Genomic DNA, 27,851 nt, shown 5'->3' on the forward strand with positions numbered 1-27,851 from the left:
CCAACCTATCTAGTTTAAACTCTCCCCAGTAGCCTTAGCCAACCTTCCTGCCAGGATATTGGTCCCCCTGGGATTCAAGTGCCACCCGTTTTTAGTATACAGGTCACACCTGCCCCTAAAGAGGTCCCAATGGTCCAGGAACCTGAATCCCTGCCCCCTGCACCATTCCCTCAGCCACACATTCATCCTCCACCTCACTCCATTCCTTTCCTCACCTTCCCGTGGCATAGGCAGCAATCCCGAGATTAATACCTTTGCTTTCCTCCTTCTCAGCTGTCTCCCTAATTCCCTATACTCTTTTTTCATGTTCCCTTCCCCCTTCTTACCCACATCAGCGGTACCAATATGTACCGCTACCTCCGGCTCCTCTCCCTCCCACCTCAGGATTTCTGGGACTCGCCCAGCGACATCCTGGATCCCAGCCCCAGGGAGGCAGACCACAATGCGAGACTCCCGCCTGCCTCCTCAAAATCGCCTGTCAGTCCCCCTGACTGTCGAGTCCCCGATTAATTCCGCCTTCCTCCTCCTTTCCTTAGCCCTCTGAGTTACAGGGCCGGACTCCACCCCGGAGACACGGCCACTGCTGCTTCCCCCAGATGGGCTGTCCCCCCCAACAGTACTCAGACAGGAGTACTTGTTATGTAGGGGCACTTCCACCGGGGTGCTCTCAATCACCCGTGTTTTACCCTTCCTGGCTGTCACCCACTTGGCCTCCTCCCGTGGCCCTGGTGTGACCACCTGATGATAGCTCTTGTCTATCACCTCCTCATTCTCCCTCACCTGCCTAAGATCGTCAAGCTGCAGTTCCAGCTCCCTAACACGGGCCCTCAGGAACCGCAGCTCGACACACCCCTCACAGATGTGGATGTCCGGGAGGCCAGGTGCCTCCAGGACCTCCCACATACTGCACTGCGAGCAATACACTGGCTTAACACTCATATTTCACCCTTTCTTCCAAGGTACACAGAGAAAAGTAAATTATAAATTTTAAAAAATAAGAAACTCACCCCTGCTCGCCCTTTCTGCCTAAGCCCGATGAGCCAAAGCCCCTCAGTTCTCACTCAGCTCCCTCTCACTCCGCTGCCCGCTCCAAACGCTGCCCGTTAGATAGTGGGGCCTGCCTTTTAAACCTCCCGTGCACTAAAGAAAACTCAAAAGACCCTTCCCAGTCAACCCCGCGGCCACTGCCGGTTTCGCGCCAAAATTTAAAAATAATTAAATAAATAACTAACACCCGCGAAAAAGTACTTTAAATTAAATCTTACCCCAAAAATCCTGTCACCAGTCACACCTCTGCCTTTCTCCAAAGCAACAAAGAGGACTATCCCCCCAACTAACTGACTTTTATATAACTTTTGACCCTTCTTAGTAAACCCCGCGGCCACTGCCGGTTTCGCGCCACAATTGAAAAATAATTAAATAAATAACTAACACCCGCGAAAAAGTACTTTAAATTAAATCTTACCCCAAAAGTCCTGTCACCAGTCACACCTCTGCCTTTCTCCAAAGCAACACAGACAGTGAACCGAGCCGGGAATCAAACCCAGGTCCCTGGAGCTGTGAAGCAGCAGTGCTAACCACTGTGCTACCGTGCCGCCCTACCACTGTGCTACTGTGCCGCATTTACCCATGATCAAGTTGAAACTTTTGGCGTTATGATCACTGGAACCAAAGTGTTCCCCTACACACACTTCCGTCACTTGTCCTAACTTGTTTCCTAATAGGAGATCTAATATTGCATCCTCTCTAGTTGGTACCTCTATATATTGATTTAGAAAATTTTCCTGAACACATTTTACAAACTCTAACCCGTCTAGACCTTTAACAGTATGGGAGTCCCAATCGATATGTGGAAAATTAAAATCCCCTACTATCACAACTTTATGTTTCCTGCAGTTGTCTGCTATCTCTCTGCAGATTTGCTCCTCCAATTCTCGCTGACTATTGGGTGGTCTATAAAACACCCCCATTAATGTGGTCATACCTTTCCTGTTTCTCAGCTCCACCCATATGGCCTCGGTAGACAAGCCCTCTAATCTGTCCTGCCTGAGCACTGCTGTAACATTTTTCCTGACTAGCAATGCCACCGCGCCCCCCCCCCCCCCTCATCCCTCTGCCTCTATCATGTCTGAAACATCGGAACCCTGGAACATTGAGCTGCCAGTCCTGCCCCTCCTGTCGCCAAGCTTCACTAATGGCTATAATGTCATAATTCCATGTGTCAATCCACGCCCTCAGCTCGTCTGCCTTCCCCACAATACTCCTGGCATTGAAATAGACGCACCTCAGAAGATTATTACCACCACACACAACCCTTCTATTTGTGATTTTGCATGAACTATTAGCATCATTTATTTTCACCCCCGCTCCACTATCTGCCCTGGCACTCTGGTTCCCGTCCCCCTGCAAATCTAGTTCAAACCCTCCCCAATAACACTAGCAAACCTCCCTGCAAGTATATTGGTCCCCTTGTAGTTCAGGTGTAACCCATCTCTCTTGTACTGGTTCCACCTGCCCCAGAAGAGGTCCCAATGATCTAGAAATCTGAAACCCTGCCCCCTACACCAGTTCCTCTGCCACATGTTCATCCACCCGAGCATCCTACTCTTACCCTCACTGGCATGTGGCACAGGTAGCAATCCTGAGATTTATCTATTTTGTATTTGTCTATTTGCTTTTTCCAATGTTATATTTTATAATTAGTTTGGCGATTCACCTGCTGACCACATTCAATGACCAGAAAATCATGGGGAGAGCATCAATAAAATTCCAGTAGCCACAGTGAAGACACTCCAGGCTGATGATGTAAAATTGTCATTTGGAATCATTGATAGTAGTAAATTTTTTTTGTCTGGATTTTCCCTAAAACAAAAATAGTGAGACTAACAGCAATCATCATTATTTATGTGAAAATGGGACAATTGCATGTGTGAAATTAAGCACAGAAATTTAAAGATTGCTGTGTTCCTCCATAAATTTCCCAAAACTCTCACCATGTAGTTGCCCTTACAAATGTATTGAAAAGCATGAAGTTCCTCTCCTTTCCTCATGTTGTACTAAACTCACCAGAAAAAATTAGAGCATGTTCATTCCAGTGTAAGCACCCTTTCATTGGCGTGGTAAGTCAACATTACTCTCAAGCACACTGTCTGGCACTGAAAATTAACTTTTACATGTGTGGTATCTCATTAATTCAGATTTAAATATTGTTGTAGATATTTTCTTTCTGTATCATCTATCTTTCTTAATCAAATCTTTCTTTTCCTCTATTTATTTCACATTCTGCACCAGATTTGACATTGAATTCTAAGATAAAAGCAAAATACTGTGGATGCTGGAATCTGAAACAAAAACAGAAAATGCTGTAAAATCTTAGCAGGTCTGACAGCATCTGTGGGAAGAGAATAGAGCCAATATTTAAAGTCTAGATGACGAAGGGTCTGACGAAGGGTCATCTGGACTCAAAACTTGGCTCTATTCTCTCCCCGCAGATGCTGTCAGACTTGCTGAGATTTTCCAGCATTTTCTGTTTTTGTGTTGGCATTGAATTCATTATTTTAACTAACTTTATGATTTGGACTCTGCACTGCTCATGAAATATTCTTTCGTCTGACTAGTTAAAGAGAGAAACAAATTTTTACCCTGTTTGCATACGCCAGATATTCTGTAGTGAAGGTTGAACTATTTCGAAGAGGTTCTGTGGGCATTTTCAGTCTAATAAATGGTTTGTACTGTTTGTTAATTGATTAGAGCAAAATTTGACCAGTTCAGTTAATTTTAAATTCATTGGTGTATATAAGATTATCTTCCTCAGGTTTGTATATGGTGTTGTTGCAAGCTAGTATAGTATGATGATTTTTTAAAATTCTTACATGGTATGTGGGCATCGCTGGCTGGGTCAGCATTTATTGCCTATTCCTAATTGCCCTTGGACTGATTGGTTTGCTTAGGCCATTTCAGAGGGCATTTACTAGTCAACCACATTGATGTGGGTCTGGAGTCACATGTAGGAAAGCCCAGCTAAGGATGGCAGATTTTCTTCTCAGAATTTCAACAGTGCAGAAAGAGGCCATTTGGTCCATTGAATCTGCATCTTCTGCTACTGAACTAGATGGAGTTTTAAGACAATCAACAATTGTTTCATGGTCATCTGCACTTTTAATTCCGGATTTTCATTAAATTCAAATTTTCAACATCTGGGTCTCTGGATTACTAGTTCAGTGACAATTCCACTATGCCACCAGCTCCCTGGTTAGGAGAAGGCCAAGAGTGAAACCGTGAAACAAACTGAAGGTAACTGTGCAGTGCAGGAGAAGGTTCCATTGACCAAAATGTAGTTATTTGTTGGGATGAATTGAATTGGAACTCAACAGAGAAAGGGCAATGGAGGAAAACAGAATAATAAGCAGTGAGAAGAGGCTGGTTCATATGCTGCAGTTTCAGTTGCACATGACATCACTATGACTAGTGCGGTCTCAGTCTTGCTCACAACTGAATTCTAGGAATCTGGTATTTATATTTGCTCTCCAAATTCTGTGGGCAGGATTTTCTGTAAATTTTAAACTCCAGAACAGTGTTTCACAGCACAAGTTTTCCTGAAGACTTTCCCTCTAGCTAAAGCTAGGCAAACTTTCAGCCTCATTTAAACTCCCAATATATCTGTCCTTTCCCATCCAAGCATGAATTTACAGCTGCATCCCAGCTCATTGAACCATTGAGACTTCAAGCTGTTCTCTCTCTTCCAGATCCTGACAAATTGTGCCTATGGGTTTCCAGGGATAGCTAAGAAATCTTTCTCCTCTCAAAACCCATTTTCATGACAGTGTGAATCAAATGGGTCCTGTATCCAGGTAGAGGTGCTGATTGGCTACCCTGGAGACCCTTCCATATTTAAACTAAATCGACAGTTTAAAGCATAACTGTTTACAACCAGATATTCTTAACGGTGGCACAGTGGTTAGCACTGCTGCCTCACAGTGCCAGGGATCTGAGTTCGATTCCCGGCTTGGGTCATTGTCTGTGTGGAGTTTGCATGTTCTCCCCGTGTCTGCATGGGTTTCCTCCTGGTGCTCTGGTTTCCTCCCATAGTCTGAAAGATGTGCTGGTTAGGTGCATTGACTCGAACAGGCGCTGTAGTGTGGCGACTAGGAGAATTTCACAGTAACTTCATCGCAGTATTAATGTAAGCCTTACTTGTGACTAATAAATATGCCTTTTTTTTTAAACTTCACTTTTCTGGGACTTTGATGACTCACAATGTATTCACTGTTGCCTAAAGGCAGCTACCATTGTTTCCAAGTGTAAACACATTGCGTTTTCGTCCCAGTAAAACCATCTGGGCCACTTTTGATCTCTAACAATCGAACTGCCCAGGCTTGCAGTCAGGCAGACTCCAGTAAAAGTCATATGACCCTCTTTTATTTTACTTTAAGAAATCTCAACACCAGGTTAAGGTCCAACAGGTTTATTTGGTAGCATGAGCTTTCAGAGCGCTGCCCCTTCATCGGGTGAATGCAGAATTTGGTTCACAAGCAGGGCATATATAGATACAAACTCAATTACAAGATGATGGTTGGAATGCGAGTCTTAACAGGTAATCAAGTCTTTAAAGGTGCAGGCAATTCAAGTGGAGAGGGGGTTAAGTACAGGTTAAAGAGGCATGAATTGTCTCAAGCCAGGACAGTTAGTGAGATTTTGCAAGCCCAGGCAAGTCGTGGGGGTTACAGATAGTGTGACATGAACCCAAGATCCCAGTTGAGGCCATCCTATGTGTGCGGAACTTGGCTATCAGTTTCTACTCGGCAATTCTGCGTTAGTCATGTGTCTTGAAGGCCGCCTTGGAGAAAACTTACCCGAAGATCAGAGGCTGAATGCCCTTGACTGCTGAAGTATTCCCCGACAGCAAGGGAGCACTCCTGCCTGGTGATTGTCGAACAGTGTCCATTCATCTGTTGTCGTAGTGTCTGCATAGTCTTGCCCATGTACCATGCCTCGGGACATCCTTTCCTGCAGTGTATCAGGTAGACAACATCGGCCGAGTTGCAAGAGTATGTACCGTGTACCTGGTGGATGGTCTTCTCATGTGAGATGATGGCATCCGTCCAGATGATCTGGCATGTCTTGCAGAGGTTGCTGTGGCAGGGTTGTGTGGTGTCGTGGTCAATGTTCTCCTGAATGCTGGGTTGTTTGCTGCGGACAATGGTCTGTTTGAGGTTGCGTGGTTGTTTGAAGGCAAGTAATGGGAGTGTGGGGATGGCCTTGGCAAGATGTTCGTATTCATTGATGACATGTTGAAGGCTCCAGAGAAGATGTTGCAGCTTCTCCGCTCCGGGGAGTACTGAACGACAAAGGGTACTCTGTTCGCTGTGTCCTATGTTTGTCTTCTGAGGAGGTCGGTGCGGTTTTTCGCTGTGGCGTGTCGGAACTGTTGATTGATGAGTCGAGCGCCATTTTCTGTTCGTATGAGGGCGTCTTTCAGTGTCTACAGGTGTCTGTTGTGATCCTCTTCATCTGAGCAGATCCTGTGTATACGGAGGGCTTGTCCATAAGGGATGGCTTCTTTAATGTGTTTAGGGTGGAAGCTGGAGAAGTGGAGTATCGTGAGCTTATCCGTGGGCTTGCGGTACAGTGAAGTGCTGAGGTGACCGTCCTTGATGGAGATGAATGTGTCCAAGAATGCAACTGATTCTGGAGAGTAGTCCATGGTGAGTCTGATGGTGGGATGGAACTTGTTGATGTCATCATGTAGTTGTTTCAGTGATTGTTCGCCGTGAGTCCAAGGAAGAAAATGTCATCGATGGGAAGTAGAGTCATAGAGTCATAGTCCTAGAGGTTTATGGCATGAAAACAGGCCCTTTGGCCCAACTTGTCCATGCCACCCTTTTTTTTAAAAATCCCTAAGCTAGTCCCAATTCCCCGCATTTGGCCCATATCCCTCTATACCCATCTTACCCATGTAACTGTCTAAATGCTTTTTAAAAGACAAAATTGTACCCGCCTCTACTACTACCTCTGGCAGCTTGTTCCAAACACTCACCACCCTCTGTGTGAAAAAATTGCCCCTCTGGACACTTTTGTATCTCTCCCCTCTCACCTTAAACCTATGCCCTCTAGTTTTAGACTCCCCTACCTTTGGGAAAATATATTGACTATCTAGCTGATCTGTGCCCCATCTAGCTGATCTGATCTAGCCGCTGAATACGTGGGATGAGAACACAGAGGGTGCTCTGAAGGTCCGGATCAAAGGTCTTGATCAGCCTGTTGAGTTGATGGGTGTGTTCTTTGGTCGGATCTGAGGGTAACTGTCTGTAGTGTCCCTCATTGTTCAGTTGTCGGTATGCTCCTTTGCAGTAATCCATTCTGTTCAGCATGACGGTGGCCCCTCCTTTGTCTGCTGGTTTGATGACAGTGTTGCAGTTGGTCTTGAGAGTGCCGATGCCGTTACGTTGTGCTTGGGTGATGTTCGGGGCTGTCTTGTGAGTGCGGCTGATGAATCTGGCATTGACGCACCTCCTGGCGGCTTGGGCATAAATGTCGAGTCGAGGGCAGCGGCCTTCCGGTGGAGTCCAATTCGACTCTTTCCTCTTCGGTTGCTGTACCGCAGATCTCCCTGTCAGTTGTTCTGGTTCATTGGCTGTCTCATTGAGTTTGCTGTTGGCCTCTTGGGGTTTGTGGAAAAACTCCTGGAGCCTCATTTGCCTGATGAATTCCTCTGTGTCCGTTGTGAGACTGATGGGGTCCATTTTGGTTGTGGGGCAGAAATTGAGCCCTTGGCTGAGAACTTCGATTTCATCTGGTTGAAGTGTGTAGTCCGACAAGTTGACAATGGATTTCCCGGTCGTGGAATGTTTTCTACTATGGTACAAGAGGAGGCTTGGTTGCTGCTGGTGATGGTGCCGAGTTTCTCCAGTTTCCTGTTCACCAACTTCAGATGATTTGCTCTACCCCACTTCGGCCCCCTTTGTTATCATTCTATTTCATTTAATTTTTTACTGTTCCATACCTTTTATTTCTTTATTGTCTTTCTTCATTTTTCTTCCCCCCCACTCTTTCCCCTTACTTCATCCCCCTTCCCTTACCTTTTCTCCCCCGCTTCTCCTTTACTACATGGGGTTCCATTTCCCCCCCTCCCCCAACATCTTCATCTGTCACAGCTTACAGCTTCTCTGCCGGCTGGCCACTCATACCCCTTTATTCTCTCTGTGGACAGCTATTAGCAGTCTTTCCCCTGGTTTCTATGGCTATGGCTCATTTTTCATTCCCTCCCCCTGCAGTATAAATATCTCCCACTTTCTATGCCTTTTAGTTTTGACAAAGGGTCATCTGAACTCAAAACGTCAGCTCTTTTCTCTCCTTGCAGATGCTGCCAGACCTGCAGAGAATTTCCTGCATTTTCTCTTTTGGTTTCAGATTCCAGCATCTGCAGTAATTTGCTTTTATCCAGGCTGTTCGTGATTTGGACACCTAAGAACTTGAAGCTTTCGACTATTTCTACTTCATCCCCATTGATGTGGGCAGGGGCAGATTCTCCACTACGCTTCCTGAAGTCGATGACAATCTCTTTCATTTTGTTGACATTGAAGGAGAGATTATTGTTGCCGCACCAGTTCACCAGATTTTCTACCTCTTTCCTATACTCTGTCTCGTCATTGTTTGAGATCTGACCCACTACGGTGATGTCATCAGCAAACTTAAAAATCGAGTTGGAGGGGAATTTGGCCGCACAGTCATAGATGTATAAGGAGTATAGTAGGGGACTGAGAACACAGCTTTGTGGGGCACCGGTGTTGAGGATGATCGTGGAAGAGGTGTTGTTTCTTATCCTTACTGATTGTGGTCTGTGGATTAGGAAGGTCAGGATCCAGTCGCAGAGGGAGGAGCCGAGGCCCAGGCCACGGAGTTTGGAGATGAGGTTCATAGGAATAATGTTGTTGAAAGCTGAACTGTTGTCAATAAATAGGTGTCTGACATAGGTGTCTTTAATATCTAGGTGTTCCAGGGTTCAGTGCAAGGCCAGGGAGATGGCATCTGCTGTGGACCTGTTACGGTGGTAAGCGAACTATAGTGCCTGTCCGGGAGGCTGGAATTGATTTGTGTCATGGCTAACCTTTCGAAGTACTTCATAATGATGGATGCCAGAGCCACTGGACGATAGTCATTAAGGAACGCTGCTTGACTTTTCTTTGGTACCGAGATGATGGTTGTCTTCTTGAAGCAGATAGGGACCTCATTGTTGTAAAGAGAGGTTGAAGATGTCCGCGAATACCCCCAACAGCTGGTCCATGCAGGATCTGAGTGCTCATGGGGTACCTCATCCGGCCAGTCGCTTTCCATGGGTTGACCTTCGAGAAAGCTGCTCTGACATCTGCAATGGTGACCTCAGATACAGATTCATCTGAGGCTTCCAGGGTGTTGGGCGTGCTCTCGTTGACCTCTTGCTCAAATTGGGCATAGAATCAGGGAGGATTGCATTGGAGCCGGCGATTTTACAGAATTTTGACTTCGTCTTGTAGCCTGTTATGTCTTGCGGACCTTACCATAGTCAGTGGGGGTCGGTGTGGCTAGCGTGGGACTCTAGCTTGGTCCGGTACTGTCTTTTGGCATCTTTGATGGATCTCCTTCGATCATTTCTGGCTTTCTTGTATAGGTCAGGGTCGCCTGACTTGAACGCCTCAGACCTAGACTTCAGAAAGCAGTGAATATCCCTGTTCATTCATGGTTTCTGGTTGGGGAACATGCAAATTTGCTTCTTTGGCACACAGTCTTCTACATACTTACGAAAGAAGTCAGTTACTGTAGTGGCGTACTCGTTCAGGCTGGTCGCAGAGTTTATAAACACTGAGCAGTCCACTGACTCTAAGCAGTCCCGTAGGAGATCATCCGATTCCTCAGGCCAACATTGCACGACTTGTTTTGATGGATTCTCCCACTTCAGTTTTTGCTTGTAAGCCAGGAGCAGGAGCACAGCCTTGTGGTCCAATTTGCCAAAGTGTGGGCGGGTGATAGAGCAGTAGGCATGTTTGATATTTGTGTAGCAGTGGTCTAGGATGTTTGAGCCTCTGGTGGAACAGGAGACTTGTTGGTGGTAACTTGGTAGTACTCTCTTGATTGAAGTCCCTGGCCATGATGAACAAGGCCTCAGATGTTTCGTCTCAAGGTATTGTCGTGTCGTATATTTCATCCAGCGTGATCTTCACGTCTGCATGGGGTGGGATATAAACTGCCATTATGATAACTCCCGCGGAAGGTATTCTCGGTCCAGGGAGTAGAAACGTGCCAATGTTGCTACATCTATGCACCACGAGATGTTGATTAGGAAGCAGACTTGTGCACTGCCTTTTAGATTAGATGTTGAACTGAGGCCTGCTGAGATTAATGTAAAGGATCCCGTGGCATAAATTTGAAGAAGAGCAGGAGAGTTATCCCACTCTGCTGGCCAATATCTAGCCCTCAATCAACATCACTAAAACAGATTATCTGGTCATTCTCACATTGATGTATGTGGAAGTTTGTTGGCTGCAATATTTTCTACTTTACAACAGTGACTGCATTTCAGAACTAGTCCATTGACTGTAAAGTGCTTTGAAATGTCCAGTGGTCATGTAAAGAAATGCACGTCTTTCTTTTTTCTTCTGCTCCTGACTTTCCCCTCCTCTTGTTCATCCACATGTCCACTTATGGGCCTTGCGCTATTTTCTGTTGCTCCTCTCACTTTTGATTAAGCTTGATTAACCAGAAAGTACTATGAAGGGAACTTGCCTTTGTGATTAGCAAAATGCATATTGAATCATTGTTTTTAAAGAACTACACAACTGTATGTAAAATTTAACTTAATAATAATTCTAATACCAGGTGGGATGCATTTGGAATGAAATTGATAAGGAACTTAAGCAGGAAGCAGTCCATCCCATTAATCTAGACCTTGAGAGCATGCATTCTATTGTGAAGCACTTTGAGAATCTTGGCAGACAGGTAGCTCACCATCAAACTGATATACTTGAAAACCAACAGAAACAGGATCTATTTGAGGAACAAAAAATGTATGCAGAGGTAAGTAGAGTATTAATAGATTTGATGTTTAAGTAAATGTAACTGTTTATTATGAGTTATAAAATATTTATTGGACAAATTTCCTTATTTTGTAAATGTCTGCAAAAAACTTCATCTACAATTTGATTTGAAAATGATTATTTTCTATTTGTGGAAGTTAGTTTCTACCGGTACAATTCTATGTGTGATGGTTGAGAATTGGCATTCTATGCCATTTCACCAATTCTATTTGTGCTGAATGCAAGTTTTAAATTGCTCCCACATCAAAAGTGCTTAATTACCACGTGGAGTGTGATGTCAGTACACTCTTGTATGACGTTGTGATATATATCCATGTGCTTAGCTTGTTCATAAAAAGTGGGTGTTAAAAGCTCATCCTGGCTGAGTGGTAAGGCTGATATTTATTACCCATCTCTGGTTGCCTTTCAGAAGATTGTGGTGTACCTTCTTGTTGAACTGTTGCAGTAAAAACATAAAAGTAAGAGCATGTGCTCCTCAAGCCTTCTCCACCATTAAATATGATCATGACTGATCTAACAGGATCATAGTACAGAAAAAAATCATTCAGTCCATCGTCTCTGCACCAGCCAAAAAAGAGCAAAGAACATTATTTTAATCGTATTTTCCAGCAATTAGTCTGTAGCCTTGCAGGTTACAGCACTTCAGATGCAGATCCAGGTACCTTTTAAAATGAGTTGAGTGTTTCAGCCTCAACCATCAGCGTAGACAGTGAATTCTAGATGCTCTCCCCTATCCCCCATCCCCCCGAGTGAAAAAGCTTTTCCTCATGTCCCCTGTAATCCTTCTACCAATCCCCTTAAATCTATGCCCTGTGGTAATTGACTCCAGCTAGGGGAAACAAATATTTCCTGTCTATCTTATCTAAGCCCCTCATAATTTTGTAAACCTCAATTTGGTCACACCTTAGCCTCCTCTGTTCTAAGGAAGCCAACCCTAACCTATCCAATCTCTTGGATATTGCCCAACTTTCCGGCCTGTTCCCCATAACCTTTGACTCCCCCGTAGTTCAAGAGTCTGTCTAGCTTAGCCTGGGCTCAGCCTCCAACAGTCCTCTGGGATTGAGAATACCAAAGATTCATTTCCCTCTGCGAGAAGAATGTCCTCCTCGTCACCATCTTTAATGGCCAACACGTTACTCTGAAACTATGCATCCTAGTTCCAGATTTCCCCATGAAGGGAAGAATCCTCTCAACATTTACCCTGTCAAGCCCCCTCAGAATAATGTTTAAATGAGATCACCTCTCATTCTTCTAAACTCCAATGAATAGAGTCCAACATGCTCAACCTAATCCCAGAATTCAACGATTGAACCTTCTGTGAACTGATCCCAGTGCAAGTATATTCATCTTCATATAAGGAGACCAACACCCTGTACATTTGCAGCAAGGTTTCCCTTTTATACTCCACCCTCCTTGCAATAAATTTGCCTTCCTAATTACTGGATATGTTTTATGGAGTATAAAGTTAGATCTTGCTGCAACTGTACAGGGTTTTGGTGAGTTGTTTGTTGCTTTACATGTTCATCCATTCTTGCATTTTATTGCTAATGAGTCTATTAGAGGTCCAAATTTCAAACACCTAGAAACTTATCTTCAGTATCAGTGTCATTCTCTGATCAATGACACAAAGCCTACATCTAAAATACAGCTCCTTCCACTATGCCCCCTTCAATGTTTTTGAAAGAAAATTTTGCCAAAGTGGTAACTTTTCTCTTAGAAATTCTGGAGCCTTCTTTGAACAATTTTGGAGTTCGATAAAGAATTCTGTTGAAATTCCTTTCACATAAACCATATAGTCAACAGATATACTTTCTTCCAAACAGTGTTAGGGTGCTAGACCAGAACTCCAAGTTACATTAGGATGCCAGACTAGACCCCAACAATTTTTCTATTTTTGCAATAAATGTGAGGATAGGATGCTTCACTCTAGGAGTAATTCCACTGACAGATTAGGGATCTTTCATAGTAAGACAAACTTTATTTAATAACACAGTTTAAATATAACTCTAGCAAATGAAGCAGCTTAACTATTAACGGTTGAACAATATTTTAATATAAAAGGAAACAACTTTACTTTCTAGCTAAAAGCAAATTACTGTAGATGTTGGAATCTGAAACCAAAACAGAAAATGCTGGAAAATCTCAGCAGGTCTGACAGCACCTGTAGAGAAGGAACAAAGCTAATATTTTCAGTCTGGATGACTCATCACCAGAACCCTGACAAAACTCTGATGAAGAGTCATACAGACTCAGTTCTCTGCCCACAGATGCAGTAAGATTTACTAAGATTTTCCAGCATTTTCTGTTTTTGTTACTTTCTAACTTATGACTGTTCTCATTCCAAATAAGCAACATTCATCTTACAGACTTAAATGCCACTTTAAATACAGTTAGCAACCTTGAATATACTTGCTATAATGAGTGTAGAGAGTCTTGAAGCTTTCAGAGAGAAAATGAGTTTCAGAGCAGCTTGCAGAAGCCTCTGTCTTCAAACAATTCCCAGCTAGAACTGCAACTCTAAACTGCAAAATCTTCCCTTTGCTACAGATTTAGCTCTACACAAAAATCACATTATCACATGATCCTGTCAACCACTCTAGTCAGGGAAACTTAAGTAAACAAAAGTCCATTAACTCAACTTAAAATAAACACTTCCAAGGCTGAAATGAGTAATTATCCTGCTCTGCCAGCATCTGATCTACATTCCCTCCAGACATACTGACTACCTGTAGAATAAAGCTGAATTTTTAAACATTCCCCTTAAACATAAAGAAAAGATGTGTGTGTATATTTATATATATAATATATATATATATTTACATATATATATATATATCAATTGCACTACCATCATCACAATGGTCAAAAGTGAAATTAACCCTAGTCTCCAGAGTATCACTGCTCAGGATCTGAATCTCCTTGCACTTCAATAATAAATCTATTGATCACTCACACCTAACAGAGAGAACTCTTATAACAAATGCTGTGTACAAAATTAAACTAAACATGACTCTTGTGAGTGTTAGTAAGAATATGTGTAATATGTAGAGTTTTTAACTTTGTCAGTTCTAAATTAAATATTTTATGGTGCTAGTTAACTTTCTGTTTTTCAAAGATACAACACAACCACAAGCAAAGTGAATTATTCAAAACGTCATGGGAGAAATATGTGGCTAGAACATCAAACCATGAAAGCTTAAAGGCAAGGATTGTTTTATTTAACAAAACAAATATCATGATAGTGAATTTCATTCTTTAAAATTTCCCATTTGAATTGTTCATTATCTTGTGTATTGAGCTGTGTTGAAATTAGATACTCAATGTATGTTTCTCTGCTTTAACTCATTTCTTCCCAGGAATTTAAAACATTTATTTTTACCTCGCTTAAATTAAATTTATGCTTTCGTTTTCAAAATTTTGAAATATCATCTTGGGATAGTATTGTCAATGATTTGCCTTTTTAACAGAACACTGGCTGGGATATTCCAGCCTCTCCACCATTAGCCACCAAAAGGATCTTACAGTCCTGGCAAAATCAATGGCCATTTACATCGCTTGCTGGTTGTGCTGCCAGGAACCTGCTACAGGGGTGGGGGCTCGCCTTCAGCAGGACCAGAAGTTTGCACTAGTAGGAAAGCCTGGTAAATCTAGACCAAATGTTTTTAGAACAATTGGGAGTTAGCGATTATATTGCAAAATAATAGCCCAAAAAGCTTGGACGACGGTTTCAGCAACAGATGACCTAAGACAAGAGAAGACTCGAGCAGTGCTACAAAGATGTAAATTAGCTATCTTAGTGATGGCCCAGATATATCGTCAAAGCTCATCTCAGGATCAAGTCAGACTGCAGTCTGGTTCAGCCTCAGTCACTTGCCAGGGAGAGGGGTGGAATTGATGGCTAGCAGAGTTTGTAGCAGGGACCAAAAATTCCAGATAAGTAGTCTGATAATTTAGAGGCATTGGAGAGGTCAAGAGAGGTGGTAGTGAGGGGCCATCAGGGTGCATGTGAAAATTGCCACTGGGTTTTTGGATGATGTCACCAAGGGAAGTATGCAGATGAGAAATTTAACAGTGAACAACAGAGGTGCAAGTATAGGTAGAGAAGCCATTTTAGGTGTTTCTCTGCCTCTGGTTCTCCAATAAGAACAGAACCAGGTGAGTGCATCCTACCCAGCTGGATGATAGTGAAAAGATGTTGCAGGAGGATAATGGAATCAATCATGTCAGACAGGCTGAGAAGAAAGAAAAGGGATAGTTATAGAATCATAGAATGGTTACAACATAGAAGAGGCTATTTGGCCCTTTATGTCTGTCTGGATCTCTACAGCACCAGGTTAAAGTCCAACAGGTTTATTTGGTAGCACGCTGCTCCTTAATCAGGTGAGTGTGGAGTTGGGTTCACAAACAGGGCATATTTAGACACAGACTAAATTGCAAGGTAATGGTTGGAATGCGAGTCTTGACAGGTAATCAAGTCTTTACAGGTACAGACAATGTGGGTAGAGAGTGGGATAATGACAGGTTAAAGAGGTGTGAATTGTCTCAAGCCAGGACAATTAGTAGGATTATGCAAGCCCAGGCCAAATGGTGGGGGTTACACGTAGTGTGACATGAACCCAAGATCCTGGTTGAGGCCGTCCTCATGTGTGCGGAACTTGGCTAACAGTTTCTGCTCGGCGATTCTGCGTTGTCATGTGTCTTGAAGGCCGCCTTGGAGAATGCTCATCCGAAGATCGGAGGCTGAATGCCCTTGACTGCTGAAGTGTTCCCCAGTAAGAAGTCTAATAACACCAAGTTAAAGTCCAACAGTTTTATTTGGTAGAAAATGCCGCTAGCTTTCGGAGCGTGCTGCTCCTTTGTCAGGTGGAGTGGGAGATGTGCTCACAAACAGGGCATACAGAGACACAAACTCAATTTACAGAATAATGATTGGAATGCTAATCAAGCTAATCAATGCTAATACAGCTAATCAAGTCTTAAAGGTACAGACAGTGTGAGTGGAGAGAGCGTTAAGCACAGGTTAAAGAGATGTGTATTGTCTCCAGACAGATAGCTAGTGAGATTTTGCAAGTCCAGGCAAGTTGCGGGGGTTACAGATAGTGTGACATGAACCCAAGATCCCGGTTGAGGCCGTCCTCATGTGTGCGGAACTTAGCTATCAGTTTCTGCTCAGCGACCCTGCGGTGTCGTGTGTCGTGAAGGCCGCCTTGGAGAACGCTTACCCGAAGATCAGAGGCTGAACGCCCGTGACCACTGAAGTGCTCCCCAACAGGAAGAGAACAGTCTTGCCTGGTGATTGGCGAGCGGTGTTCATTCGTCCTTTGTTGTAGCGTCTGCATTGTCTCGCCGATGTACCATGCCTCGGAACATCTTTTCCTGCAGCATATCAGGTAGACAACGTTGGCCGAGTCGCATGAGTATGTGTACCTGGTGGATAGTGTTCTCACGTGTGATGATGGCATCCGTGTCAATGATCCAGCACGTCTTGCAGAGGTTGCTGTGGCAGGGTTGTGTGGTGTCGTGGTCACTGTTCTCCTGAAGGTTGGGTAGTTTGCTACAAACAATGATCTGTTTGAGATTGCGCGGTTGTTTGAAGGCAAGTAGTGGGGGTGTGAGGATGGCCTTGGCGAGGTGTTCGTCTTCATCGATGATATGTGGAAGGCTCTGAAGAAGATGTCATAGCTTCTCCACTCCGAGGAAGTACTGGACGACGAAGGGTACTTTATTGGCCGTGTCCCGTGTTTGTTTTCTGAGCTAGTCAGTGCGGTTTTTCACTGTGGTGCGTCAGAACTGTCGATCGATGAGTCAAGCGCCATATCCTGTTCTTACAAGGATGTCTTTCAGCATCTGCAGGTGTCTGTTGTGTTCCTCCTCATCTGAGCAGATCCTGTGTATACGGAGGGCTTGTCCAAAAGGGATGGCTTCTTTAACATGTTGAGGGTGGAAGCTGGAGAAGTGGAGTATCTTGGGGTTACGTGTCCACCCCAATCCAATGCCGGCATCTCCACATCATGGATCTCTATAAGAGCAATTCAGCTGTGTGGCCAAAATGAAAGTAGGGGAGACCTTAAATTCAAATTTCCTATCCAATTTCCACTGGCTACCCTTTTGATTGGTGTGGAAATCATGATGGAACTACTCAATACTCACTCATAGTGATGTCAGATTCAACATTTTAAATGCTGCCTGAATTGTGAATTTCCCAGAGTCTGCAACCTTCACCAAGCTGTGTAGGTGTGTGAAGCTTTTGTGAAACAACTAAGTTCAGTCTGCTTTTGAACCTTCAGGAAGCTTGTCAGGAATCCAGTAACTTTTTGACAACTAGGTTTGAAAGTTCTTGTGCACTTTAAATGTTAGAATGTGATGGTGCATGATAAATTAAGTATCAGTTCAATGCAGTAATTCATCATAGGGCTTTAAATTGGCCATTAAATTGACCAGCATTGTGTAAGTGTTCACATACATTTGAGTGCTTTCTCTAATGGATAAAGTGCTCATTCGAATTCAACAGTATTGAGTATCTGATTTTTATTGGTCATCTGGACACTGTGTTTTGAATTTTACAGTGATTTGATGTCCAAATCTCATTTGAGCTTTTGAGTCTTTGAAAAAGAAGCTAAACAGGTGTCATACTTATTTGATTGAGATTCCATCTATTGAGCCTTTGAAAAAAAACAAGGAGCAGTTGGCTAGCCAATTAGTGAGGATAAAAGAATCATGAGCATGAATAGGCCAATTGGCACTTTGAGCCTGCTCCACCATTCGCTAAGATCACGGTTGATCTGTTGTGCCCGCAACTCCACTTTCTTGTCTGCTGTGTTTTTTATTTTGATGGATTAATGAGCAGATTAAACAGTTTTTGTTTCAAGGGGTGTTTCAATGGTTATGTGTTTGATTGGCACTTTTATGAGTTTCTAAGGGAGCATTTCTTTTCAACTGAAGTTTGACTGGATTATTTTATTTTACTTCATGAGCATCTCTAACTTCCCAGTGTTAATACAGGGCTCTTAAGTTCTGCTCATAGTGGATACTGGATAAGTGGGCATGGGAGGGACATGGGTGATGTAAGGGGTATGTCGCAACCAGGTGGATGGGGCGACTGGTGAGGGCTAAGAGGCCTAACAATTAACCGTAGTTGTTGTGGGTCTGGAACTGCTCATAGGCCAAACTAGATAGGTACTGCAGGTGTCCTTCCCTCAGCCAACAAGAATCCAGTGATTTCAAGGTCACCATTACAGTGACAAGCTTCTTTTTTTATTCCAGATTTATCTAAAATTTAAACCCATCAACTGCTATGATGGGATTTGAACTCACATTACCAAAGCATTATTTCAGACCTCTGAATTGCTTGTGTAATATCAGTACCAGCAAGACACCATTGCTGAAGGCAGAGAGTTGTTAAAAATATCAGTTAACAGGGATCAGGAAAGAAGTTTGCCGGTTAGCAATTTAGTGGGGAATAGAATGGTGGGAAGAGAAGATGGATCTCATGGACAAGCTAAGCTTGTGATCATGAGGTAATAAGATAGGAGAGAATAATATGATTTCAGGGCTAGGATAAGGGAGAGCTTTAAAGGAAGTTTTGCCTGTTGGGCAAAAATAAGTGAAGGAAGTGATCGTCCCAATCTGAGAGATTTCCTGTGGCTACAGCTTTCCATAAAGATTGCGCGATCACAAAGTCAATCTTGTATATATCCTACATTATGAGCTTTGTCTCGTTTCCTTAGTTTCTTAATTTCAAAGAATCTCATTTAGCAAAATATCTTTGTAAGCAATATCATCATCCAGTTCTTTCTGAGCAATTATATTTATTTAAAGAATGATTCTTCCATTTCTTTTAACATTTATTACTAACATTTCACTTGATTCCTTTTGTTTTTAGGAAGCCAAAAAATTTCAAGAACAGATGATAGAATTTTCCAAACTCAAAAGAAAAGATCAGAACATCAATGTGCACCAGACTCACATCCCAGGTTTACACACAACCGTAAGTAAAACGAGTAAACATTGATAGTTATCAGTGAGTTCCAAGAAGTAGTTTAATGAACTGTTTTTTATAGCACATATTGTTCATCATCATTTTAAACTCATCATGCTCTCTCTCCTCTGAATTCATTGTGCTCTCATCCTCCCTAAATCTCACCCTCCATATCAACTCTTGGCCCATATTTATGGCCATTCTCTTGTCCTTGCCACCTCACGTCGTCCTGATAGTCCATTGTATTAATCAAAGGTAAGGCCATGCCTGATCACTTCCCTGTATGGCTCTCCAGCCGTATCCCCCTTCCATATCCTAACTCTATCTCCCAGAATCAGTCCCAGAAAACCATTAATCGCTATTTCACTTTCAACAGCCCTTTCAAAATCCCAACCATTTACCCTTTGGCCCTCCATTAGCCACAACATTTCTGCAGCTGCTGATTTTTTCAATTGCACCTTCACTTAGTTTCCCAAAAGAACGTTACAATGGCCATTCCCCTGGTATGATGCTTACCTCTGCTCCCTTAAGTCTAAAGGACACAGACTTGAAAGGATATGGAGGAAAATTAGTTTAGCCACTTGCAACAAGACATACTATTGAGTCATGGAATCATAGAATCCTACAATGCAGAAGGAGGCCATTTGGCCCATGAGTCTGCACCAAACACAATCCCACCCAGGCTCTATCCTCATAACCTCATGCATTTACCCTAGTTAGTCCCCCTGACACTGAGGGGCAATTAGTATGGTCAATCCACCTAACCCACACATCTTTGGTTTGTGGGAAGAAACTGGAGGAAACCGACACAGACACTGGGAGAATGTACAAACTCCACACAAACAGCCGGGAATCGAACCCAGGTCCCTGGTCCTGTGAGGCAGCAGTGCTAACCATTGTACCACCGTGCTGAGTCCTGATGGTCTTTGCTAAAACTGCTTTCTATTCCAGGATTCTGAAATGGAGTGATCTTCTTTTCTCTACTGCATACCATCTTCTTAAACTCTCCTCTCTGGCCCCTCCACATTTTCCACCAATAGATGCAAGGAATTCATGGACCTCTTGTCATTCAGATTGAGACAATCCAATCAGTTACCCCTGCGAAGTCCTTCCCTTCTGCTAGTCCACCAAGCCTAGCTTTCTTTAATGGACCCCTGCCTAAGTCTTGAACTCATATCTTATCTCATTTCTCTACCATCCATTTTCATATCCTCTCCCAGCTTGTCTTGTCAGTGAGATTCCCCTCATGCTCTGTACATCCATTAAACTGACTGCTCAATTTCCCACCTGATCCACATGATAGCCAAAATTGTAAACAGTTTTTTCTCTTCAGTTGTTGCCCATCTTTCCTATAAACCTTTGATCACTCCTCTCGTAACCCTCAATATCTTTGCAAACTACCCCCACCATCTCCAAATTCCCTTTCCTCTCCAAAATCTTTGAATATGTCATGCCTCCCAAATCTGTGCCTATCTTTCCCCAAACTCCATCGTCTGCCTTAATGCGCACGAGGAATTTGGATGTGGTTGCGGTGACAGAGACTTGGTTGAAAGAGGGACAGGACTGGCAGCTGAATATTCCAGGGTACAAGTGTTTTAGGCGAGACAGAGGAGGGGCCAAAAGAGGTGGGGGAGTAGCGGTATTGGTTGGAGAGCATATTACAGCGGTGCAGAGGGAGGACAATTCGGAGGAGTCGTGTAGCGAGTCACTCTGGGTGGAGCTTAGAAACAGGAAAGGCGCAGTCACTATGTTGGGGGTGTACTACAGGCCCCCCAACAGCCCAAGGGAAGTGGAAGAATGGATATGTCAGGAGATACTGGATAGGTGCAGGAAATATAGGGTTGTTGTAGTGGGAGACTTCAATTTCCCTGGTATAGACTGGAAATCGCTGAGGGCAGGGACTCTGGATGGGGAGGAATTTGTAAAATGTGTACAGGAGGGTTCGTTGGAACAATATGTGGACAGCCCGACTAGAGAGGGGGCTATACTGGACCTGGTACTGGGGAATGAGCCCGGTCAGGTCTTCAAAGTTTTGGTTGGGGAACATGTGGCAAATAGTGACCACAATTCTGTTAGCTTTAGGATAGTGATGGAAAAGGATGAGTGGTGTCCCAAGGGTAAGGTGTTGGATTGGGGGAAGGCTAACTTTATTGGGATAAGGCAGAAATTGGCAGCTCTTGATTGGGAGAGGCTGTTTGAGGGTAAATCCACATCTGGTATGTGGCAGTCTTTTAAGGAACGGTTGTTAGGGCTACAGGACAAGCATGTGCCTGTAAAAAAGAAGGATAGGAAGGGTAGGATTAGGGAACCGTGGATAACCAGGGAAATTGAGGGACTGGTCAAAAAGAAAAGAGAGGCGTATGTTAGGTCCAATCAGCTAAAAACGGAGGGAGCTCTGGAGGTGTACAATGAAAGTAGGAAAATACTCAAACGGGGAATTAGAAGAGCAAAAAGGGGTCACGAAATGTTCTTGGCAGACAGGATTAAGGAGAATCCCAAAGCATTTTATTCATACGTTAGGAACAAAAGGGTTGTTAGGGAAAAAATTGGACCTCTCAGGGACAAAAGTGGGGACTTATGCTTGGAGCCCAAAGAGGTAGGGGAGATCCTAAATGAATACTTTGCGTCGGTATTCACAAAGGAGAGGGATGTGTTGACTGGGAGTGTCTCGGAGGGGAGTGTTGAACGGTTGGAGAAAATCTCCATTACAAAGGAGGAAGTGTTAGGTTTGTTAGAGAATATAAAGACTGACAAATCCCCAGGGCCTGATGGAATCTATCCAAGGCTGCTCAGGGAGACGAGATGTGAAATCGTTGGGCCTCTGACGCAAATCTTTGTCTCGTCACTGGACACAGGTGAGGTCCCAGAGGATTGGAGGATAGCCAATGTGGTCCCGTTATTTAAGAAGGGTAGGAAGGATAACCCGGGTAATTATAGGCCGGTGAGCTTGACGTCCGTGGTGGGGAAGTTGTTGGAGAAGATTCTTAAAGATAGGATGTATGCGCATTTAGAAAGGAATAAACTCATTAACGATAGTCAACATGGTTTTGTGAGAGGGAGGTCATGCCTCACTAACCTGGTGGTGTTTTTTGAAGAAGTGACCAAAATGGTTGACGAAGGAAGGGCCGTGGATGTTGTCTATATGGACTTTAGTAAAGCGTTTGACAAAGTCCCTCATGGTAGGCTAGTGAAAAAGGTTGGATCCCATGGGATAAAGGGGGAGGTGGCTAGATGGGTGGAGAACTGGCTTGGTCATAGAAGACAGAGGGTGGTAGTGGAAGGGTCTTTTTCCGGCTGGAGGCCTGTGACTAGTGGTGTACCGCAGGGCTCTGTATTGGGACCTCTGCTGTTTGTGATTTATATAAATGATCTGGAAGAAGGAGTAACTGGGGTGATCAGTAAGTTTGCGGACGACACAAAACTGGCAGGACTTGCAGATAGTGAGGAACATTGTCAGAGGCTACAGAAGGATATAGATAGGCTGGAAATTTGGGCAAGGAAATGGCAGATGGAGTTCAATCCTGATAAATGCGAAGTGATGCATTTTGGTGGGAATAATGTAAGGAGGAGCTACACGATAAATGGAAGAACCATAAAGGGTGTAGAGACGCAGAGGGACCTGGGTGTGCAAGTCCACAGATCTTTGAAGGTGACGTCACAGGTGGAGAAGGTGGTGAAGAAGGCATATGGCATGCTTGCCTTTATAGGACGGGGCATAGAGTATAAAAGTTGGGGTCTGATGTTGCAGATGTATAGAACGTTGGTTCGGCCGCATTTGGAATACTGCGTCCAGTTCTGGTCGCCACACTACCAGAAGGACGTGGAGGCTTTGGAGAGAGTACAGAGGAGGTTTACCAGGATGTTGCCTGGTATGGAGGGGCTTAGTTATGAGGAGAGATTGGGGAAACTGGGGTTGTTCTCCTTGGAAAGACGGAGGATGAGGGGAGACTTAATAGAGGTGTATAAAATTATGAAAGGCATAGATAGGGTGAACGGTGGGAAGCTTTCCCCGGGTCGGTGGTGACGTTCACGAGGGGTCATAGGTTCAAGGTGAAGGGGGGGAGGTTTAACACAGATATCAGAAGGACATATTTCACACAGAGGGTCGTGGGGGCCTGGAATGTGTTGCCGGGCAAGGTGGTGGAGGCGGACACACTGGGAACGTTTAAGACTTATCTAGACAGCTATATGAACGGAGTGGGAATGGAGGGATACAAAAGAGTGGTCTAGTTTGGACCAGGGAGCGGCGCGGGCTAATTGTTCTTTGTTTCTCGTGGAAGTGGAAATGACTAGGGTTGGGAAGCATTTTCCGATCAGGGCCATTGTGATCTCCTGGACTCGTTTCGATCGCCTCAGGGGGTCGGAGAGGAATTTCCCAGATTTTTTTTTCCCCATATTGGCCCTGGGGTTTTTCACTCTGGGTTTTCGCCTCTCCCTGGAGATCACATGGTCTGGAATGGGGGGGTGGGGGTGAGTTAATAGGTTGTAATGAACAAAGCATCGTAGCTGTGGGGGACAGCTCGGTGGATAGGATATTGGTATGTAGATAGGCTGGAAAATTGGGCGGGGATCCTGGATTCAGGATTCAATCCTGGACCGGGGAGCGGCGCGGGCTTGGAGGGCCGAAGGGCCTGTTCCTGTGCTGTATTGTTCTTTGTTCTTTGTTAAGTCTGCCAGTCAGGTTTCTACCCCTGTCACAATATTGAAATGGCTGTCATCAAAGATACAAATTACATTCTCTGTGACTGTGAAAAGTCCTCCTTTTTCATCCTTCTCAATCTTCTGTAGCCTTTGACATGATTGACTGCACCATCCTCCTCCACTTTTCAACAGCAAGGTATAAATGCTCTCTCCAAGATCTTCTTATCTACCTAATCATAGCCAGAGTATCAATTGCAATGGCTTCTCTTTTGGCAGGTGCATTGTTATCCTGTGTTCCTTTGGGAATCTGACCATGGTTCCCTCCTATTTCTCATCTACCTGCTATTCCTCGACGACGTCATCCAAAAGCATCAATGGCATTAGTTTTCAAATGTACACTGATGGCATGCAGCTCTCTTCTCCTCACCATCATCCTCTCAATTACTTCACTGGTGATAGGACTGGTGTGCCCACATTCTCCACTTTGATTTAAGGGTAGCACGGTGGCACAGTGGTTAGCACTGCTGCCTCACAGCGCCAGGGATCCGGGTTCGATTCCCGGCTTAGGTTACTGTCTGTGCGGAGTCTGCACGTTCTCACCATGTCTGCATGGGTTTCCTCCAGGTTCTCCGGCTTCCTCCCACAGTCCAAAGGACGTGCTGGTTAGGTGCATTGGCCATGCTAAATTCTCCATCAGTGTACCCGAACAGGGGCCGGAGTGTGGCAACTAGAGGATTTTCACAGTAACTTCATTGCAGTGTTAATGTAAGCCTACTTGTGACACTAATAAATAAATAAACTTTGAACTAGTTACCCAAAATCCAAAATTAGATGAGCAGAAACTTTCTTCATTTAACTATTGGGAAGACTGAAGACATTTTTGGTCCCTGCTACAAATTATGTTCCCTACTTACCAACTCCATTCCACACCCTGGCAATTGTCTGAGACTAAACCAACCTTTTCACCACCTTGGAGTTATGTTTGTTTCTGAAATGAACTTCCAACCACATTCATGTCATCAATAAAACAAAATCAGTAAGTTTCCAACTCCACAACATTGTCTGACTTTGTCATTGCCTCAGCTCATCTGCTGGAGCAAAACCCTTATTCATGCCTTTGTTACCTCTAGACTTGATTATTTCAACACATTCCTGGCTGTATTCTAACTTCTGGTCAAATTATATCTTAATTTTAAAATTCTCATGGTCTCACCCCTCAGGTCTCTGTAATTTCTTCCATCCCCATACTCCTCTGAGATATCTGCGCTCATTCAATTCTGACTTTCCCTAACTTTGATTACTCCTTCTTGGTGTTGTGTCTAGACCCTGAGCTCTGGAATTCCATTGCTAAGCCTCTCCGAGTTGCTACCTTCCTCTCCTCCTTCAAGACCCTGTTTAAAACCTCCCTCTTGAAGCCTGCTCATGACAGCACTGGCTCTTTGAGCACCCTGCTGCTCCATCTCATCACCCAATGATGTACCCAGTCATGGCTGCCACTCTACTGTTCAAAGATCCCTCAGTTACTGGATCCCATCTCCAGGCTGCTCCCGGTACCACTAATTGGATGCCATTAATGCAGTGTGGGATCAGATCTGAAAATGATCCAAGCATCAGTTTCCCAAACTCAGATTGAAAACCCAGGCCCAAGTCTCTGTGATGGCCTCCTATCATACCCTTCAAGTTGAATTTATCCCTTCAAAGCATTATTTTTTTTAAATTTTGACTCCATTTATTATTATAAAGAAAGTTTATTTGGACCACACAGCTTAAACTTACCCTCAACTTGAAGGGTATGATAGGAGGCCATCACAGAGGCTTGGGCCTGGGTTTTCAATTTGGGTTCAGGAAACTGATGCTTCGATCATTTTCAGGTCTGATCCCACATTGCATTCGTGGCACCCAATTAGTAGCACCAGGAGCAGCCTGAAGATGGGATCCAGTAACTGAGGGATCTTTGAACATTCTGCTCTAATGTTTGTTCATACATTTCCTATTTCTCTCTCCTACTTTAATTACTTTACATTTATAAGTTTTCACTTTACCTGTAGTGCCTAACGTACAATTTCTGATTGTTAATTTTACTCTCTTCTCTTCTGTTTTTGAATTACCAACTGGCCTACTTTCCCACCTTGTGACCGCCCTACTATTCCTATCTGTCTCAACTTGCTTCACATGGAGCCTGTTCCAACGTTACAGTCTCTTCTTGTGCCCTGACTGATGGAATCCCTATTTCCCACATCATTCCTTCAGCCACATGTTAACCTCCCTAATTTGGTTATCATGATGCCAGAATGTATGTCACTTGGGTAATAATCCAGAGACTTTTAAGGCCCTCTACTTTAATTTAGCTCATAGTCCCTGATTCTCACAAACAGGACCTCCCACCTACACTTTCCTATTTTGTCAGTCTCAACAGGGACCACAATGACTGGATTTCACCCCCCCCCCCCCCCCCTCCTCTCCGATTTTCATTCACTCTGCCTCTGGATAGCCAACAAATTAAATGGGAAATGGCAACTTGTTTTTTGATCCACAGATGCTTTCCAATCTGCTGAAAATTTTCAGAATTTTCTTTTTTTTTTTAAAAAGTCAAACAAGTAAATAAAATTTTACATGAATAGGTAGTAATAATTTTAAAGAATCTGTAAAACCAGAAGATCCAGAGGTTAAATTAATCAACAGCAAGTATACATAATTTGTAAATTATGCAAAAACCTTTTGCCGAGGGAAAGTAACTTGTAAAATCCACTTGTTACCACTTCTGTTTGGAAAACTGAGGCATTGGTACTATAGTGCAGTTTTTCTTTTCAGAAAAGAAGTGTGTTTTAATAAGATGGGAGCAGAACCATCGGCATATTGTACAATGGAAGCTCAGTGGTGAATGTATGTGTTTTGATTTCCCATCAGGGTTTTTGGGGACGTTTGGTGACAATAGAAACCACACCGCCGGAGTTACTGGGAGGTCCATTCTCACCTGTAAATCTGAAAGTAAAGGGAACTTGCAGAGAAAGTACAGCGATGAAAAATGGAGATGCTGGAAACAAGCCATGTTCTCTATCTGTAAAATGAGTACGATATATTAATTAAAATAAATCCTTCATGGATACAGTTTGTAGACTTTTATCATGTTTTACTTTTTAGTTAATATGAGGAGCAAATTATAAACTGAAAATTATTTTCAGATAACTAATTATTTATATGCCATTGACAAAATGGTGTCATCTAAGATATAACTGAACTATTCAAAAAATGCAAAGGGCAAAGTCTTGGAATTTTTTCTAAAAATACAAGAAAATCAGAGGTACTCAGGTGGCACCTGTGTTAAGAACAGACAAGTTAATATTTCAGTTTTGATGAAGGATCTGAAACATGAACTTGTTTCGTGTTTCGTTCCAGTATATTTCTCTGTTTTATAAAAGAGGACACATAAAATTGGACTCCAGGTAATGCCTGGCCTTTTTAAGGATGGTGGAAGTCCAAAGAATAAATTCACCAATCGTATGTGCCTGCTGAGGAGCCATGATTGAAGAGTGTGCACTGTACCATCTGCATTATTTCAGCCCTATCTTGGATCTATGTTGCTTTCGAAGCATAAGTACCAGATGTTAGCATAGGTTCAGTGAATATCTCTGTTGACTAAATATGCCATATCTCGATGTAAAACATAAAGAAACATTATAATCTTGTATATTTAGTTTTGTGAATTTATTAAATTCCTATGCAAACTACCTGGAACCCACTTGTTGGAGTTTTCCATGCTGGGAGTTGTTTTGCAAACATGTAACAGATACGGCAGGATTAATGGAGGTGACAGACATCTTACTCACCAGCCAGAAGGCCGGCGGGAGCCCCATGTTGACACTTTCAGGGAAGGCGCACCAAAATTAAATGCCACTCAGGCCAGCATCAGGCCTTCCGTAAAATCAAAGACCCCAGGATCTGAAGTCCCTCCCTTTGTGACCAATCAGAAGACATCAGAGTTTTGGTTGAGCTAATATTTGTGGAGGGTGGAAGGTGAACAACTGGACAGGAGAATAGTTAATTTGGAAGGTACCAGTGCATGCCAAAATTAACTTAATTTAACCAGAAATATGTTCACCAAGTTGTGCCTTCTTGCATTACAGAGCTGGAGGGCTATTTCTCAGGACACAGCAATGTCTTTG

The 27,851-nt window shown here is 43.5% G+C and overlaps 1 protein-coding gene across 2 annotated transcripts in view; it reads left to right on the plus strand.

Moving 5' to 3' along the window:
- The window catches only part of cfap69 (cilia and flagella associated protein 69), a 106,974-nt gene extending 79,621 nt beyond the window's left edge, over positions 1 to 27,353 (plus strand). For both annotated transcript variants that reach the window (XM_078227709.1, XM_078227716.1), the window contains 4 exons: positions 10,852 to 11,049; positions 14,185 to 14,271; positions 18,952 to 19,056; positions 26,596 to 27,353. In XM_078227709.1, coding sequence (XP_078083835.1) covers positions 10,852 to 11,049; positions 14,185 to 14,271; positions 18,952 to 19,056; positions 26,596 to 26,757 — 552 coding nt within the window. In that variant the 3' untranslated portion in view covers positions 26,758 to 27,353. The remainder of the gene's footprint in view (positions 1 to 10,851; positions 11,050 to 14,184; positions 14,272 to 18,951; positions 19,057 to 26,595) is intronic.
- Positions 27,354 to 27,851: the final 498 nt, after the last annotated feature.

This window comes from Mustelus asterias, chromosome 2, assembly GCF_964213995.1.
Source record: "Mustelus asterias chromosome 2, sMusAst1.hap1.1, whole genome shotgun sequence".
Classification (NCBI taxonomy): Eukaryota; Metazoa; Chordata; class Chondrichthyes; order Carcharhiniformes; family Triakidae; genus Mustelus; species Mustelus asterias.